At 40.7% G+C, this 17,774-nt stretch overlaps 1 protein-coding gene across 1 annotated transcript; it reads right to left on the reverse strand.

The window, feature by feature from the left end:
* Window positions 1-6,982: 6,982 nt before the first annotated feature.
* On the reverse strand, window positions 6,983-7,713 carry LOC140674146 (uncharacterized). Its single transcript, XM_072907529.1, has one exon. The coding sequence runs from the start codon at window positions 7,711-7,713 to the stop codon at window positions 7,054-7,056; it is 660 nt and encodes a 219-aa protein (XP_072763630.1). The 3' UTR covers window positions 6,983-7,053.
* Window positions 7,714-17,774: the final 10,061 nt, after the last annotated feature.

A 17,774-nucleotide genomic window follows, 5' to 3' on the forward strand; every position in this document is an offset into this window, starting at 1 on the left:
AAGTCGTAAAACCTTTTTTCTAGTTTTATGATCATTTTATGGTCATTATATCATTAGGATTTTAAGCGCCGGCGTTCGGCAGCTTTGTACCCTCGCGGAAAATCTCCCATGAAACTGGAGCAAAACATGTTCCGAAATTTTTAGGGAAAGAACTGCAACTGCAAGGTGTTTATCTTTGTGGTTGATTTATAGCCGGGGGACATTTTAGAAACCATAAAAGTGTTTTTTTTTCTTTTTTTCTAATTTTTATGTTCATTTTATGACCATTAGAATATTATGGAAAAAAGAGATTTTAAGCGCCGGCGTTCGGCAGCTTTGTACCCTCGCGGAAAATCTCCCATAAAACTGGAGCAAAACATCTTCGGAAATTTTTAAGGAAAGAACTGCAACTGCAAGGTGTTTATCTTTGTGGTTGATTTATAGCCGGGGGACATTTTAGAAGCCATAAAAGTCGTGGGAAAGCAATAGAAATTTTTGGCCAACGCTGCGACGAACATGTCGGAACGTTTTTATAGATGCAAAAGCGTTGACGTTCGGTAGGATGTGTTAAGACAGCATTAGGCGAAATATAAGAAGAATGAGAGCCCCGTCAAACCGTAGTACGATTTGAAAGGGCATAGAGGAAGCTGTGGAAAAAAAAAAAAAAAAAAATTGAGTGGTTACTATCAGGCATTAGAATTGTTAGTGACAGTGAATAGTGAATAGTGAATAAATGGAAAATATTAATTTCGAAGCGATAATAGACGAGTCGTCAGACGAAGAGCATGCGTTGTCGGACGATAGTAATTATATTAGTGATTGCAGTAATACCGATTTTGACGACAACGTAGTAGAAAATGAACAACTCCGTGCGCAAAATCAACGTAAGATTTGCGCCATACACTTTTATTATTCAACGGGTGGTGCTCTAGCTCTCTGTGCTTCGTGTATGGACACCTTTCGAGATGACATCGGATTAATATACGAAATACGGAGACATAAAGTTACATCGCCCGATGAGGTGGATATGCGATGGTGCAGTAGCTGTCAAATTTTATTACATATAATAATGTCGCGTAATATGTGTTATGTTTGCACACCAAAATAGAGAGAGAAAAAATGGAAAACGTGCAGCAGAAAGAACGCGACTTGTTGGAGCGTTCCCACCAAGTCACCACATTGGGTGAATATTTTGGATGGCTGCAGCATTGCGAGGAGTTTATCGAAGAGCTTGAAGAACGCAGCCGTGTCAAGCGTCCGCGACTCTCAATCGGAAATAGACAATCTTTGGTGACAAGAATTGCGCGACTCGAGGGTGCAAAAACTCGATTGCAGAGACAGTTTATACCCAGTGGTGGTGATTATAGTAGTGAAAATAACTCGGAGAGACTCATATGGCGAGAGATTGATACGGCGTTTGAGAGCCGCATCTTGACTGGTGCGGTTATAAATTATAATCACACCGAACTCGTCAATTTTTGGAAGATGCGAGTGACATTGTGCTCGAGCACGTGCGAGACGTTATGCAAAAACATAACAGTGTGAAAGTGAATACAGTGTTTAACGGCGAGTTTGTGGCGGGCGATAAGCATGCCAATAAATCAATCAATACGAGAAACTGTGAACTCTTACATACATCCGATTTACGCGAGTGGTATGAGCGGCGAGTCGTCGAGCCAATCCTTGCATCGCTCGAAGAATTTCAGGAACGCGATAGCGGATGGGCATTATCGCGTATACTAAATTTGACTGTAAATATAAATAAATATAATCCTATGCGCGCCGGATGTTACGTGCAATTATCGCGAAAGATAATAATGAAACGAGCAGTGGTTAACGTGCAATCTAAAGACAATGCATGTTTTGCGTGGGCGGTAGTGGCTGCTCTGTATCCAGCTGAAAGATGTGCACACCGACAATCATCGTACCCGCATTATACAACAGTACTAAATCTCCAAGATATTGAGTTTCCAGTCACTCTTAATCAAATTAAAAAATTTGAAATTTATAATGACATTTCAATCAACGTGTACAGTTTTGAAAACGAAAACATTGTCCCTATTCACCTTACGGAGCAAAAGAGAGACAAGCACGTCAACTTGCTCTACGTGCAAGATGCGCAAGATATCGGACATTTTGCATGGATCAAGAATCTATCTAGACTTGTTAGTATGCAACTCAGCAAACACAAGACTAAAAAATATATCTGCGATCGGTATGTATATTTAATAAAACTGTCTAAAAATATTTAAAACAAGGATATAAAAATTTTAACTTTTATTTTACAGATGCATGCACTATTTTCACTCGGTCGAGAAATTGCAATCACATACAGTAGACTGTGGAAAGATGAACGACTGCGCTATCCGATTACCGAGCGATAAGGATAAGTGGCTCGCATTTACCAACTACAACAGGAAGGAGCGACTACCTTTCGTCGTGTACGCCGACCTGGAGTGCGTTTTGGTGAAAAAAGAAGAAGAAAATTTTTATCAACATCACCAAGTATTTAGTATGGCTTATTATGTACATTGCTCGTACGATAATTCGTTATCCGCGTATCATTCTCGTCGCGAAGCCAATTGCGTTGCATGGTTCACCGACGAACTTAAAAATTTGGCGCAACATATAGAAAATATTTTAACAACCAATGTCCCCATGGTAAATTTAACGCAAAATGAATGGAAAGAATTTCGAAGTGCGACTCAGTGTCATATATGTGAGAAACCATTCGTAGAAGATGATACGCGCGTACGCGATCATTGTCATTTGACCGGGCGGTACAGAGGTCCCGCGCATTCAAATTGCAATCTAAATTACAAAGAATCTTTTTGCATTCCAATAGTATTTCACAATTTATCTGGTTATGATTCTCACTTTATAATCGAGGAAATAGCCATAGCGTTCGAAGGGGGAATCGATTTACTTCCGATAACAAAAGAAAAATATATTTCATTTACAAAACATGTTAAAGGTACGAAAAACAAACCGGGAAATCACATTAAATTACGTTTCATAGATTCATATAAATTTCTCACAAGTCTCGACAAATTGGCGTCTTTTCTGAGCAAGGATAAACTCAAAATTTTACAATCGGAATATAAAAATTTATCCGCCGAAGATTTCAATTTATTAACAAGAAAAGGTGTCTTCCCGTACGAGTACATTGACTGCGTAGATAAATTGCAAGATGCGTGTTTACCATCACGAGAATCATTTTACAGTTCCTTGACAGGTAACACAGTATCTGAGAGCGATTACGCGCACGCTGAGATTGTGTGGAAGCGATTCTCCATTCGAACGCTAGGCGAATATAGCGATCTGTATTTAAAAATCGATGTTTTGTTATTAGCAGACATTTTTGAAAATTTCCGAGAGAGTTGTATCAAGAGTTATGGGCTCGACCCCGCGTATTACTATACTCTTCCCGGTTACACGTGGGACGCCATGTTAAAGTATACGAAAATTATATTTGAATTACTCACAGACATTGACATGGTTATGTTTATCGAACGAGGTATACGCGGTGGTCTGAGTCAATGTTCCAACAGGTACGCGCGTGCTAATAACAAGTACATGCAGTCGTATGACTTATCAAAACCATCAACGTACTTGATGTATTTCGATGTTAATAATTTATACGGATGGGCAATGTGTCAACCATTGCCCTACGCCGATTTTCAGTGGGTCGATAATGTTTCCAATTTTGATGTATCATCGATCGCGCTCGATTCGTCTACAGGCTACATCCTCGAAGTCGATCTCGAGTATCCGCAGCATCTTCACGATTCGCACACTGACCTACCGTTTTGTCCGACACACGACAAACCACCCGGCAAGCGCGAGGGCAAGCTTCTCGCAACCGTATTCGATAAGAAGCGTTACGTGATACACTACCGCAACCTGCAGCAATGTTCACGTCACGGTCTTCGTGTTACAAAAATTCATCGTATATTACAATTCACTCAATCTCCGTGGCTCCGTACTTATATAGAACTCAACACAAAATTTAGAACACTTGCAAAAAATGATTTTGAAAAAAATTTGTACAAACTAATGAATAATGCAGTGTTTGGCAAAACGATGGAAAATGTGCGCAATCGCGTAGATGTTAAACTTTTAACAAAATGGGACGGAAGGTACGGCGCAGAGACATTGATTGCAAAACCAAATTTTCATAGCAGAAGCATTTTTTCGGAAAATCTAATCGCTGTAGAATTACGTAAACTCGAGGTGAAATTCTACAAACCAATTTACGTAGGTATGTGTATTCTCGATATATCCAAGACATGTTTGTACGAATTTCACCACGATTATATGGTACCAATGTATCGGGAGAGATGCAAAGTCATGTACACTGATACGGATAGTCTTATATATCACATTGAGTGCGACGATGTGTACGAGAATATGAAACGCGACATCAGCAGATTTGATACGAGCGACTATGCGATAGACAATGCGTACGGTATACCGCTCGTGAATAAAAAGGTACCGGGTCTAATGAAGGATGAAAACAACGGTACCATAATGACTGAATTTGTCGGGCTTAGAGCAAAAATGTATGCGTTGCGCGTGGATGGTAAGAAGGATACGAAAAAGGTAAAAGGCATCAAGAGTAACGTTGTTGCGAGAACGATAACGTTTGACGATTACACGCGGTGTTTGAACGAAGAGATTGAAATAACGCGTAGTCAATCGTGTATAAGATCAAAATTACACAAGGTATACACCATTCGCGAAACAAAAATTGCTCTAAGTCCGTACGACGACAAGCGGTATATCGTACCTACAACTATTGATACGTTACCGTGGGGACATTATAAGATATCTTTATAAAATATAATGTGTGTATGTGTGTGTGTGATTTTTTTTTCTTGTATAAATATTTCATATTTTATATATTGTAATGACTATTGGAAAGGATCTATTAATAAAGATTTTGTATATTTCAAATATTTCATATATTTTTTATATTGAATACATTGTATTTCTTATAAAATTAAATTACATGATCCTTATGTACCCAAGAATTGTGCGAGCTATCAAATCCCAACCATTTCACGTAAACCTCGTCACCCCTCCTGCGCAGTACTTTCTCCACGAGATACACATCTGGATAATTCGCGCGATGCAACTCGTGCTCGTAAAATGCTCCAGCGATAGATTTTTTGCGATAATCCTCGAGTAGATATGTTACGGGATTAGTATGTTGCACTTTAACAATCTTAAACACCTCGGTTGTCCAATTTGGCGTGTAACCCTTTTCGAAAAGTTTTTTGTATTTGCTAACGCGTACCAGGTCACCTACTTTAAACTTTGCAGGAGCAGCAATTTTTATACTGTTGTATACAGTATTTAAAAGTCTATCAGCGATCGTGGGAGTAACATCGATAGGTCTCATATTGATAGTGCGATGTTTTCGCGCGTTATATTCTGCAACGAGTCGGGATAACGCGTCAATCCACTTGTAAGTTCCGTTCAGCGTAAACATCTTCCACATGTCGTTCTTCAGCGTGCGATTGAATCGCTCGACGACAGACGCCTTCAATACCGAATATGTGGAATAGTGATTAATGTTATGTTTCCGTATAAGCCGTTGCACATCGGTATTGTAAAATTCCTTCCCGTTATCAGTTTGTATGTTTTTCGGGCATCTCTTGCTATCTCGAATTATTTTGGCGATTGCATCAGCCGTCTGCCTTCCACCTTTACTCTTGAGTGGTGCAGCCCATGCATACTTGCTCAACACATCGATGACGGTGAGTATGTAGTGGTAACCTTTGTTGAAACGAGAATACGGACGCATCTCGACGATGTCGGCTTGCCACAGATCATCATATCCCCGCACTATGACGTGTCTTCGGGGAAAATTTTTTCTCGCTGGCGCATGCAGTTCGTTCACCAACTGTCGTCTCTCCAAACTATGTTGATTCTTTGCTTTGTCAGTTTTTCTCGATGTCCGTTTGTTGTTCACATTTTTTTCACTCATTTTCGTTTATCGCCTTTAATAGCCGTTCTTGACCTGTTCTTGACCTGTTCTTGACCTGTTCTTGGCCTGTTCTGACCTGTTCTTGACCTGTTCTTGACCTGTTCTGACCTGTTCTTGACCTGTTCTTGACCTGTTCTGACCTGTTCTTGACCTGTTCTGACCTGTTCTTGACCTGTTCTTGACCTGTTCTGACCTGTTCTTGACCTGTTCTTGGCCTGTTCTGACTTGTTCTTGACCTGTTCTGACCTGTTCACCGCCGTCCTTCACCCATTCGAAAATCGTTCTTGACCCGTTCGCAGCCTTTTTCACAGTCGTTTTTGACTCGTTCGTAGCCGCTTCTGACCCGTTCGTAGCCTCGTTCACAGACGTCTTTTGACCGATCGTAGGAGTTCTTGAGTTGTTTGTAACCTTGAGTGTAGCCGTTAAGAACGTGTTCGTAGCCTCGTTCGCAGCCCTGCTTGAGATGCTGATAGCCTCGTTCGAAGCTGTTGCAGCTGCTGCTGCTAGGTCGTTCACTGCCACTGCCACTGCCACTCATTGTAGTTTAGATAGCAGTTCGATAATTCTTCGTAGCTGTTCGATAATTGTTCGCAGCCGTTCTATAATCCTTCGTAGCTGTTCGATAACCGTTTGATAGCCGCTCCTAACCCGTTCACTGATGCTCATTTAGGTTTGATAGCTGTTTCTGAGTTAGCGTTAGCCGGGCGTTGAAGTTCGTTTAGCACAATCTGTATTGCTCGCACGTCCTTCTCAAGCGAAATCAGCTTCTCGTCTGATTCTTTCTGTTGATTCATTAATCTTTTAACGCAGGACTCCACGTACAGTTTGTTGACGGCATCGGTGTCAGCCTCTGGTTGCGCTACACGGCGAATTCTACGTGACCTTGCATCGAAGTCTGTAACGACGCGACACAAAGCGTTTTCGTGCACATAACTTTTTACCAATCTATCCCAAGAACCGTTTGTGCCTGTTGCATCATTTCTTGGATCGAATAATCCAAATTTGTTGATAGGCATTTTTTCTGATGCTTCGTAAAGTGTCACGCAACGCTGATCGACTGATTAGTTTTGTCGAGACACCATTTAATTTATAATAATTCCTGCTTCACGAAGTTCCTCGATGATCGACTGGATCTCGTTGTCGTGAGCGTTGTGACCAGCTTGGCGCGAAGCGTTGAGCAATCGTAGCCGATCCACTAGTTCGTTGGGATCGTCCCAGTGCACGTAATCAATCATATTGTTGGTTAGCGTCATAGCGCGAGGCATAGATATCTCCCCTCCAAATTTTGTATTTTTCGATTCGAGCGACATCAACGGTGCAATTATATGTTTGTACTTGTACCCCCTGTTACCCTTCAAATGGCCCTGCGCATCATAATCGCGTCTATGCGCGTTCGTCACCAATAATATGCTCTTGTATTTTTCCAAATCGTCCCCCCTCGTGTAAAGTTCGTCATCGGGAATTCTCTTGAAGATCAGCTCGTACAATCCTGGCGTTCCAATGTACCGCACGTCGTCTATGATAATAGAGTCATCTTTGTTGATGTTGAATTGTTTGTTGCCGAGTCGCAGTTCATTCTTTCTGTCAAAATAGACTCCATACACATGATCAATCTCGTGATTTTTGTCGCCACTAAACAAAGCGCCTAAGTACTTTTGCCCAAGTGGCCCAAAGTACTCCCGCAACGTTTCTTGAACTTCCGGCGTTTGTAACTTGTTTCGAACAAACGATGATTCGAGCATGTTGCCCGAGGTTTCGAAAACATCTTCGTTTACGCTTGTTGGTGCGGTTAACGACGTAGAGGCTATCGACGGTTCATACAGTAAAACGTCCGATCGTTTCCTTTTTTTCGGTGTCGCATCTTCCTCTTCCTCTTTCTCTACCTCCTCATTTTTAGCCTCTTCCTTCTCATCCTCCTTGTATCGCTTGATTTTAATCTTTGCGCTACTCTCCGACTTATTTTTCACCGCGAACGAGTTGTCGACAATCTTTTGCAGCGGCTCGATAATAGGTTTAAAATGGGTCTTGACCGCGATATCGTCATCGATGTTACCGGTCTTCAAAGCGCGATGTTTCTTGCGGATCGATTCGCTCGTTTTCGCAATCTCCTTCGCCATCTTTTCACGCTCGCGAATATTATCGCTCCCAGCCATATCGATAGAGAGTGTTGAACGCTCGCGTTTCACCCCTCACGACAGAATGTAGGCAACGACTAATCATTTTGTGGTATCGCAAACACGTTAAATCCGTTTCTGTATCGCCCGTTTGTAAGCAAGCTATCCTTGTCTATCACGAGAAATCCATACTTTTGCTGCCAACAAGTACGACATAACTCACTGAAATCCTCGTATGACATGTCGGTATTCACGTGATCGTTGTACACGTGTTTCAAGTTGGTGCCATCCTGTTTAAACAAGATTAGCAGGTTCGCATTGTCGCGTAAAAGATGTTTCGGTATTCTCGCGTATGTCTGGCAGAGATAGAAGCAGTCGACGTTCGAGTGGCGTCCCATTGAGAAATATTCTCTTATCGTATTTTGTTTGTCGCACGCCACGTCATCGAAAACGAAAATCGAGTTTGGACGTGCTTCGCTCGGTGGAATGACGTCACTGTTATTGGAGAATGTAAAATAGCCGATTTCATCGATCGACGTTAACAAATTCTCCAAATATTGATATTTTGGCTGTTGCAGTGACTTTGAATACACGTACACATTTTCAAAGCGGACGCCGTGCGGGCTTTCTATCAAACTAATCAACACGTTAGTTTTACCGCAATTCGAGGGGCCGCAAACGATTGCGCGTATAGTATTCGGCAGCATCGTACCGTGTCTACGCATTGTCACCCATCGAGCGTAATCTGACGTCGTAATTTGTCACGCGTATCGCGAAAGGTTGTCGCACGAATTTCATTTTCCCACTTCCGATTCGGATCGCACGCCTGTCTATTTATAGCTGCGCGGAACTACAAAGTGTTCAGTAACGAAAAAATGTTTGTCCTGCTATCAAGTCCTTACGATATTCTCGATTTGAGTGCCGAACAGCTACAGTTTGTATCTAAAGCAGTTTTATTGCGAATGTGTGGCAATCACGTCCACTACGTGTGGGACAAACTTCCGGAATACATAAAGGCGGATTCGGAGGTTCAGACCTATCGTCGCTGTTTCGAACATTACAATCAACCGTGGCAACAAACGCACATTGACGGTCCAGCGCCAATGATAAAAGATTGTCGTGAATGTCAACGCAAATAAGCAGAGGTCTATTAAATCGTGCAATAAACGCGCTTCCTATCGAATTACATATTCCTGGATACCAGTTTTGCGGTCCGGGCACGCGGCTAGAAGAACGATTGGCTAGAGGTGATCGAGGTATCAACCCATTGGACGCAGCGTGTCGTGAACACGATATAGCGTACTTTCGGAGTAACGATCTTGCCGAAAGACACGCGGCGGATAGGATACTCGCCAAAAAGGCGCAAACTCGCATCACTGCGAAAGATTCGTCTCTCGGTGAGAGAGCCGCAGCCACAGCTGTCTGGATAGCGAAGAAAACCAAAACGAAGTTCGGTATGGGTCTAAAGACGAAAACGAAGAAAAAGATGGTGAAAAAACGAATACTTCCGGTAGCGAAACGCGGGGGTGTATTACCGATTCTACCAGTGTTGGGCGCTCTCGGATCTCTGATTGGTGGAGCGGCTGGTGTAGCAAAGATGGTGAACGATGGAAAAGCTACACAACGTCAGTTTCAAGAGATGCTACGTCACAATCGTGCCATGGAAGGTCGCGGATTGTATCTCGCACCATACAAATATGGACGAGGAGTCTCAATGAAAAAGAAGAAAAAAAAAAAAACGTCAAAGAGACGCTAAAAATGCCAGAGGGCGTAACTACCAATGTACAATTGCTGCAACTAGCAAAACGTATGCACATTCCATATTTTAGAGGTGTTTTTATGCGTAACTCATTACCGATCGGTGGTATATATCGAAACGAGAGCGGGATCATAAATTTGGATAACGCTAAAGGCTCGGGTACTCACTGGGTAGCGTATGCAAAGAGGGGGAATTGTGCTATATATTTTGATAGTTTTGGCAATCTTCGACCGCCGAATGAATTGGTGCGATATTTAAATGTGACAAAAATAGAATATAATCACACATCCTATCAAACTTATAATCAAAGCATCTGTGGACAATTGTGCTTGCAGTTTCTCCGAACGGTCGATGCACGCGAATTTAAAGACATACATTGCGCTATTTAACTTAGTATTCGTTAAACAGTTTGGCCAACATGTCTATGACATTCACGCTGACTGGAAAGAGCAGCGTTCTCGCGGCAAACTACTTTCCCAACGTAGATTTAAGCGACGGTGAATACGAGCTTGGTCTAGCGGATTTTGAAAGTTATCGCACGATATCGAACGTGAATTCTTCGAATAATAAATTTTACTTTGGCAAAGACGATGCGGAAATTACGATTCCCGAGGGATCGTACGAGCTGCAAGCGATAAATGAATTTTTGAAACATACAATTTTACGAAAACGTTCGCAACACACAGTTCGTGATGGTGATAAAAAACACACTGACGACGACGATAACTTTGAGCCTGGAGAATGGCCTATAGTGCTCCGCGCTAATTACAATACGATGAGGAGCGAGATCAAATGCGCCTACAGATTAAATTTTAGCAAGCCTAACAATATTGGATCGCTGCTAGGATTCTCGAACCGTATACTGCAGCCGCGAAAATGGTACGAGTCGGACGTGCCGATTAACATTATCAACGTGAACATTATCCGCGTCGAATGTAATGTGACCGCGGGTGCGTACAACAACGGCAAACTCGTTCATACGATACACGAATTTTCACCGAGGGTACCACCAGGATATAAGATATCGGAAACACCGGCGAACATCATTTACCTACCGATCATCGTGCGGTGCATTACGGATTTAACGTTACGCGTTGTCGACCAGGAAGGACGATTACTCGATTTTCGAGGAGAAGAGATCACCATTAGATTGCATGTACGGCGGCGGCGGTAAAATTAGCGTGTGATGCTCGTGTTGAACGGATCGAAAGACGTGAGAGACAATACAATCTTTACGACGTCAGCGACAACAACATCGACATTTGCTAATATCCAATCATCCGGCACTAAGAAAAAGAAATTGAACGCATCAAACGTTGCGTTTTTACAATCTTTGGGATTCGTGGTGCGAAACATTTAAACGATGACTGACATTCTCGACATCGCGGATGAGCCAATCTTTGACGATCGCATCGTCAAGATTGAGACTCACTCCTATAACCCATTCGCCAACACAACGTTCGGACACAGTGATGAGATAAGAATACCCATACAACAACAGGATCTGTATACATTGCCGTACGAGAGTTTCTTATACATCGAGGGAGAATTAAAGATAAAGAAGCCAGCTGGAGGATTCAATGTGGTACAAAATAATTGCGTTGCATTCATGTTTGACGAGATTCGATATGAACTCGATGGTGTGGAGATTGATCGAAATAGAAACGTGGGAATAACAAGTATGCTCAAAAACTATGTAACAATATCATCCGATAGAAGCGTGATTATGAGAAATGCTGGCTGGAGTGAGCCAACTATTGTGGATGGACACTTTAATTTTTGCGTACCGCTCTACATGTTATTGGGATTTTGCGAGGATTACAGACGCATAGTAATTAACGCTCGTCACGAATTGATCTTAATACGATCGCGCAATGACAACAATTGTCTGCTTGGAGCTTCGACGCTGGAGCCTGTGATTAACATATTCAAGATACAATGGCGAATGCCACATGTGTTGTTGAGTGAAATTAAAAAGCTGTCTATGCTGCGCGCTCTGGAAAGCGGACGCTACCTCAGCATGGGTTTTCGCTCGTGGGATCTGTACGAGTTTCCGCTGTTGCAGCGTACAACCAAACATTCGTGGGCCATTAAGACCGCGACTCAGCTGGAGAAACCACGATACGTTATCTTTGCTCTGCAGACAGGCCGGAAGAATGTTATGTCCGAAGATGCGAGTAAATTCGACGACTGTAAATTAACAAACGTGAAACTCTATCTGAACTCGGAATGTTATCCGTACGATGACATGAATCTGGATTTCGATAAAAACAGATGGTCGATTCTGTACGACACGTACGCGCGTTTCTGCAAAAACTATTACGGATACGAGTACCTCGAACCGAGTCTCACTGTCTCACTGTTTCTACAGTACGGTCCGTTTGTGATCATCGATTGTTCTCGACAAAACGAATCGGTCAAGAGTGCAACCGTGGATGTGCGATTGGAATTTGAGTGTAAGGAGAATGTGGCTAATAATATGACTGCGTACTGTCTCATCATACACGATCGCGTAATCCAGTACAACCCGTTGACCAACGTTGTGCGCAAAATTACCTAAGTGTTTGCGACAATAATTTAGAGAGAGAGGGAAAGCTGGATATAAATCCGAGTGTTACGAGATGATTGTCATTCTTCTTAACTGACGAAAAGAGATCTCATCATGTCTGTACCAACGTTTGTCGATCTGCAAGGATTTGTCGTTTCGAATAAATTCATCGCAAAGGAGGTGGCGGTGCTGAGAAGAGGAACTGTTCTCGCACACTACATTTTTCGGAGTCCTATACCATGGCATCTCCTTACAAAATCCGAAAAGTGTCAAGCTTCTTGGTTGATGGCGAATCATCATGGACTACAATGGGAGGATGGAATCGTTGCGTACAGCATGGCGAAACGATTGATTACAACAGCTGTAGTTGAAGAAGAAGATGATAAAATGCAGTGTATCGTATACGTTAAAGGATGCCAGAAACGAGAATGGCTTGCTAATATGCTCGGCGACGATGCGAGAGAAAATTTAATCATTGAGACCTTGGATGCTGATTACGACGATATCGAATCTCTAAATAATCTAGATGTTAAAAATACTATACGATGTGAAAAACATGTTAAGAATTGCGCATTACAAAATGTATTCAAAATATTTAACTGGTGGTCGCAACGCCAGAAAGAATTGCAAGATTTGGAAAAATAAAATATTTAAACACTAATATGTTTTATTTCTTATTCCCCCTCCTCATTCCCTCCTTCCCTCACGAGTCATTTAAGAATTCTTTTTATCCGAGTATCGTCTCTCTCTCCCTTCTAAAAATTTCAGAGCACTAAAGTATTCTAGAATCTCCCACCACATTTACCACTAATCTCCCACTACTTTGAAAAACGGGATGTCACGTATATTTGATTCTTCATACGGTCAGTGTTGCGTTAACCGTTCGTGAAAGTGTTCCACTTTTGAAATCTGGAAATATGTACTACGTCGAAAGAAGCAGTGGCGGCCCCAGCAGAAGCGTGAATAATTACGTACCGAATCGTTATGAAACTCCATTGTTTGAGAACAAATGTGACAAGTAAGTTTTTGTTTAACTTCTTTCTATTTTTTCACAAATTGTTTTTAAACTAATTTTTTTTTATTTTATTTTTCTACAGCATTTCGTTGAAGCGTCGTGCGATTCGTATACTAAGTAGACGATACGCATTGACAACCACGGAATTCAAATTCCTTGAAATTGGTATCAACGTGGGTACACCGAGTTACGGAAATTGTCATAGGAGATCATCAAGGAAAGGAACTGGTATTATCTTTTGAAACGTGGAAGGGACTCTACGAGCAACGTCGCAATATTCACGATTTACTGCGAAAGGACTCTAAAGATACCTATAATTTTATAAGCGTTGGACCGCTAACAGTGCGAGTTCATACGATTAACGATACTAAACTTATAAGTCTCGAATCTTTAAACGTACGCATGATGATGATTGAACCGACGTTACACCGTATGTTTAATCTCGATCAATGCATCGATGTAACCTTTGATCGATTGGTTAGAATCACCGAGACAGTCGATACTAAGTTTACACAATTCTCCAATATCGCGTCCACTATAACGGATAATAAAAAAGTGTCAAATGTAATATGCGCCAGCGACGCCTTCAATAAACATCAACTCGTCGATTGCGAACTGGTAGCTTTAGTTTTTAGTCACAATATGTAATAAAAAAAAAAAAATATATAAAAGAGAAGAATAAAGTTTTTTTAAATTTAAATCATGATATAATTTACTCGCACGCATTTCCCATCCGTGCTTCCTCCCACCCGTAAACAGTCCCAGTTCTCATATGTAGCTCGTTGCGGGAATGACGTCATGCTGGGAAGGGAGATGCGAAGCTAGGGACCGCGAGAGAGTAAGCGCTAGGAAAGAAAGAAATAGCGCGAGGCGAAGGAGAGCGAGAGAGTAAGCGCTAGGAAAGAAAGAAATAGCGCGAGGCGAAGGAGAGCGAGAGAGTAAACGCTAGGAAAGAAAGAAATAGCGCGAGGCGAAGGAGAGCGAGAGAGTAAGCGCTAGGAAAGAAAGAAATAGCGCGAGGCGAAGGAGAGCGAGAGAGTAAACGCTAGGAAAGAAAGAGATAGCGCGAGGCGAAGGAGAGCGAGAGAGTAAACGCTAGGAAAGAAAGAGATAGCGCGAGGCGAAGGAGAGCGAGAGAGTAAACGCTAGGAAAGAAAGAGATAGCGCGAGGTGAAGGAAAGCGAGAACGCAAACAGTAATTATTTTTCTTTTTTCTTTTTATAATTTTTTTTCTTTTTTTTTCTTTTTATTATTTTTTTTTTTTTTTCCTTTTTATTATTTTTTTTTCTTCCTTTTTTATTATTTTTTTTCTTCCTTTTTATTATTTTTTTTTTCTTTTTTTTCTTTTTATATTTTTTTTTATATTAAATATTAAGTTATTATATCTAATTATATCTAGTATATGAAGGAAGAAGGATGGGATAGATGAAGGAAGCGCAAGCAAGCAATTATATGTGTTTTAACATAATTTTTTTTATTTAAAAAGTGTGTGTGTTTATTTACAAAAATCTGTGTGTGTGTGTGTGTGTGTGTGTGTGTGTGTGTGTGTGTGTGTGTGTGTGTGTGTGTGTGTGTGTGTGTGTGTGTGTGTGTGTGTGTGTGTGTGTGTGTGTGTGTGTGTGTGTGTGTGTGTGTGTGTGTGTGTGTGTGTGTGTGTGTGTGTGTGTGTGTGTGTGTGTGTGTGTGTGTGTGTGTGTGTGTGTGTGTGTGTGTGTGTGTGTGTGTGTGTGTGTGTGTGTGTGTGTGTGTGTGTGTGTGTGTGTGTGTGTGTGTGTGTGTGTGTGTGTGTGTGTGTGTGTGTGTGTGTGTGTGTGTGTGTGTGTGTGTGTGTGTGTGTGTGTGTGTGTGTGTGTGTGTGTGTGTGTGTGTGTGTGTGTGTGTGTGTGTGTGTGTGTGTGTGTGTGTGTGTGTGTGTGTGTGTGTGTGTGTGTGTGTGTGTGTGTGTGTGTGTGTGTGTGTGTGTGTGTGTGTGTGTGTGTGTGTGTGTGTGTGTGTGTGTGTGTGTGTGTGTGTGTGTGTGTGTGTGTGTGTGTGTGTGTGTGTGTGTGTGAATTTAAAAATAAAAATAAAAAGAAATAGATATAAAAAAAAAAAAATATATATATAAGAGATTGCACGCCGATGGTCGAGCGGTACGGCACGACGGCGACTGCTGCTGCGAGGCGCTGGAGGGGATGACCGGGCGGTCGTGGTGGCGTCCAGGTAGGGCTCCTGCATAACAGAAAAAAAAAAAATTTATTAATATTTTCATAATTTGAAAAAGAATACTTACACATCAAAGATTACTTACAATTACTGATCAGAATCAGTATCAGAATCTGGATCATTGTCGATAACATGTTGTAGATACAACATGTTATCGATATGTTGACGGATTTCCCGATGGATTTCTTGTAATTGCTCAGGACATGCTTGCCGATTTCCGCCTGGTAAACAGCAATTCTCGCAAGGCTTTCCCCTTAGTCTGTTGTTTTCATTCGTCCATATATAACTTTGTAGTTTAAAGATCACTGTTGAGGAATTTTTTATGTCAAGTTCGCGATTTCGTTGAAACTCCACCACAGCATTCAATAGTTTTTTGGTCACCATTTTTCACAGCACTTAATCCTAGCAAATGTCTACAAAAGTTTATTGCTGCGCACAAAAACGGCACACACTACATGTTATTACTTGGCACAGTGAGTGTCCACAATTATTACACGAGTTCCAACCGTGATAAATATATTGTCCTGTTTCATGTTTATACACAATTTTACCTTGTGTATATAAATCTTGAACTTCGATGAAACATCCCGAACAAAATTTTTCACTATTTTCCTCGTCCTTATCATACTTTTTTACTTCGTAATAAAATATTATGTTACACATTTCCTGCCGTTCAGTTATAATTCGTAAATTTTCACGCACTAACGGCACTACTTGTTCATTCAAATAGTCTTCCGGATCACTCTCATAATCAGAGTCATTTACTATTTCCACTTCTTCATCGCTGTCGTCGATAATAACCACATCTTCATTGTCTTCATTGTCTTCGATGACAATCACATCTTCTATATCCATTGTAGCACTAAATCGAAAGACACTCGACGACTGTTGAATACGTTTTAACGCGGAGACAGATTCTCAAATTCGAGCAGCCGAATGTTGGCGCTGGTGCGTTGCATTCTTTCCTTAAAAATTTCGGAAGATGTTTTGCTCCAGTTTTATGGGAGATTTTCCGCGAGGGTGCAAAGCTGCCGAACGCCGACGCTTAAAATCTCTTTTTTCCATAATATTCTAATGGTCATAAAATGAACATAAAAATTAGACAAAAAAGAAAAAAACACTTTTATGGTTTCTAAAATGTCCCCCGGCTATAAATCAACCACAAAGATAAACACCTTGCAGTTGCAGTTCTTTCCCTAAAAATTTCGGAACATGTTTCGCTCCAGTTTCATGGGAGATTTTCCGCGAGGGTACAAAGCTGCCGAACGCCGGCGCTTAAAATCCTAATGATATAATGACCATAAAATGATCATAAAACTAGAAAAAAGGTTTTACGACTTCTAAAATACCCCCGGCTATAAATCAACCGCAAAGATAAACAGATCTACTTTCGAACGTGTGTAGGACCCCCCCCCCCTTTTCCTAATATCAGACCCCTCGCGCCTCCCAGATACCCCCGCCCCCGCACCCCCCTCAACGCCCCATGGCTTAGAATCCCCACTATAACACTACTATAATTAATACACATTCTTTCTTTTTCTTTTCTTATCTTGAAATTTTTAATAAAAAAACTTTTTATATATCTATAAAATAAAAATTTGAATAAATCGGTCAGATAAATTTATTTACATGTTTTAATTGGTACTGTATTAAAATAAAATTTTAATGTATGAATTACAAATTATGTTAGTTTATGAAACATTTTAATATCTAATTCTATTAATCGCACTGCGAGAGAACGAAGAAAAATGAAAACAAGAATAAATTAAATTTTTGTAACTTACACAAGCTGAGAGAATATTACCAAAAAATATACTTATTGCTAAATAAAATATATATTAAAAATATAATAAATTTTAAAATTATAGAAAAGAAATTATTGAATTTTAAATAATTCCTGTATAAGTCAATTTAACATATTGTGTAAATAAGCAACAAATGCATAATAAATAAATTAATTAAGCTTATCAGATTTATTTCAATTTTACGTTACTGAAAGTTTTTAATTGCTGTAAGATAGTAGTAGTATATTGATTTATAATATTGTTTAATTTTAACACCTTTCCTCTAATGTTTACATTATGTATGGAAAAAATTTTAAGGTATTAAGTATTTATTTTGTTGTTTAAAGAAATGGATTAATAGGTGTAAAAAAATATCTT

This window comes from Anoplolepis gracilipes, chromosome 15 (genome assembly GCF_047496725.1).
Source record: "Anoplolepis gracilipes chromosome 15, ASM4749672v1, whole genome shotgun sequence".
Classification (NCBI taxonomy): domain Eukaryota; kingdom Metazoa; phylum Arthropoda; class Insecta; order Hymenoptera; family Formicidae; genus Anoplolepis; species Anoplolepis gracilipes.

Bases quoted from the DNA above. Each gene is read 5' to 3' on its own strand.
- LOC140674146 (XM_072907529.1), bottom strand. From the start codon at position 7,713: ATGCTCGAATCATCGTTTGTTCGAAACAAGTTACAAACGCCGGAAGTT.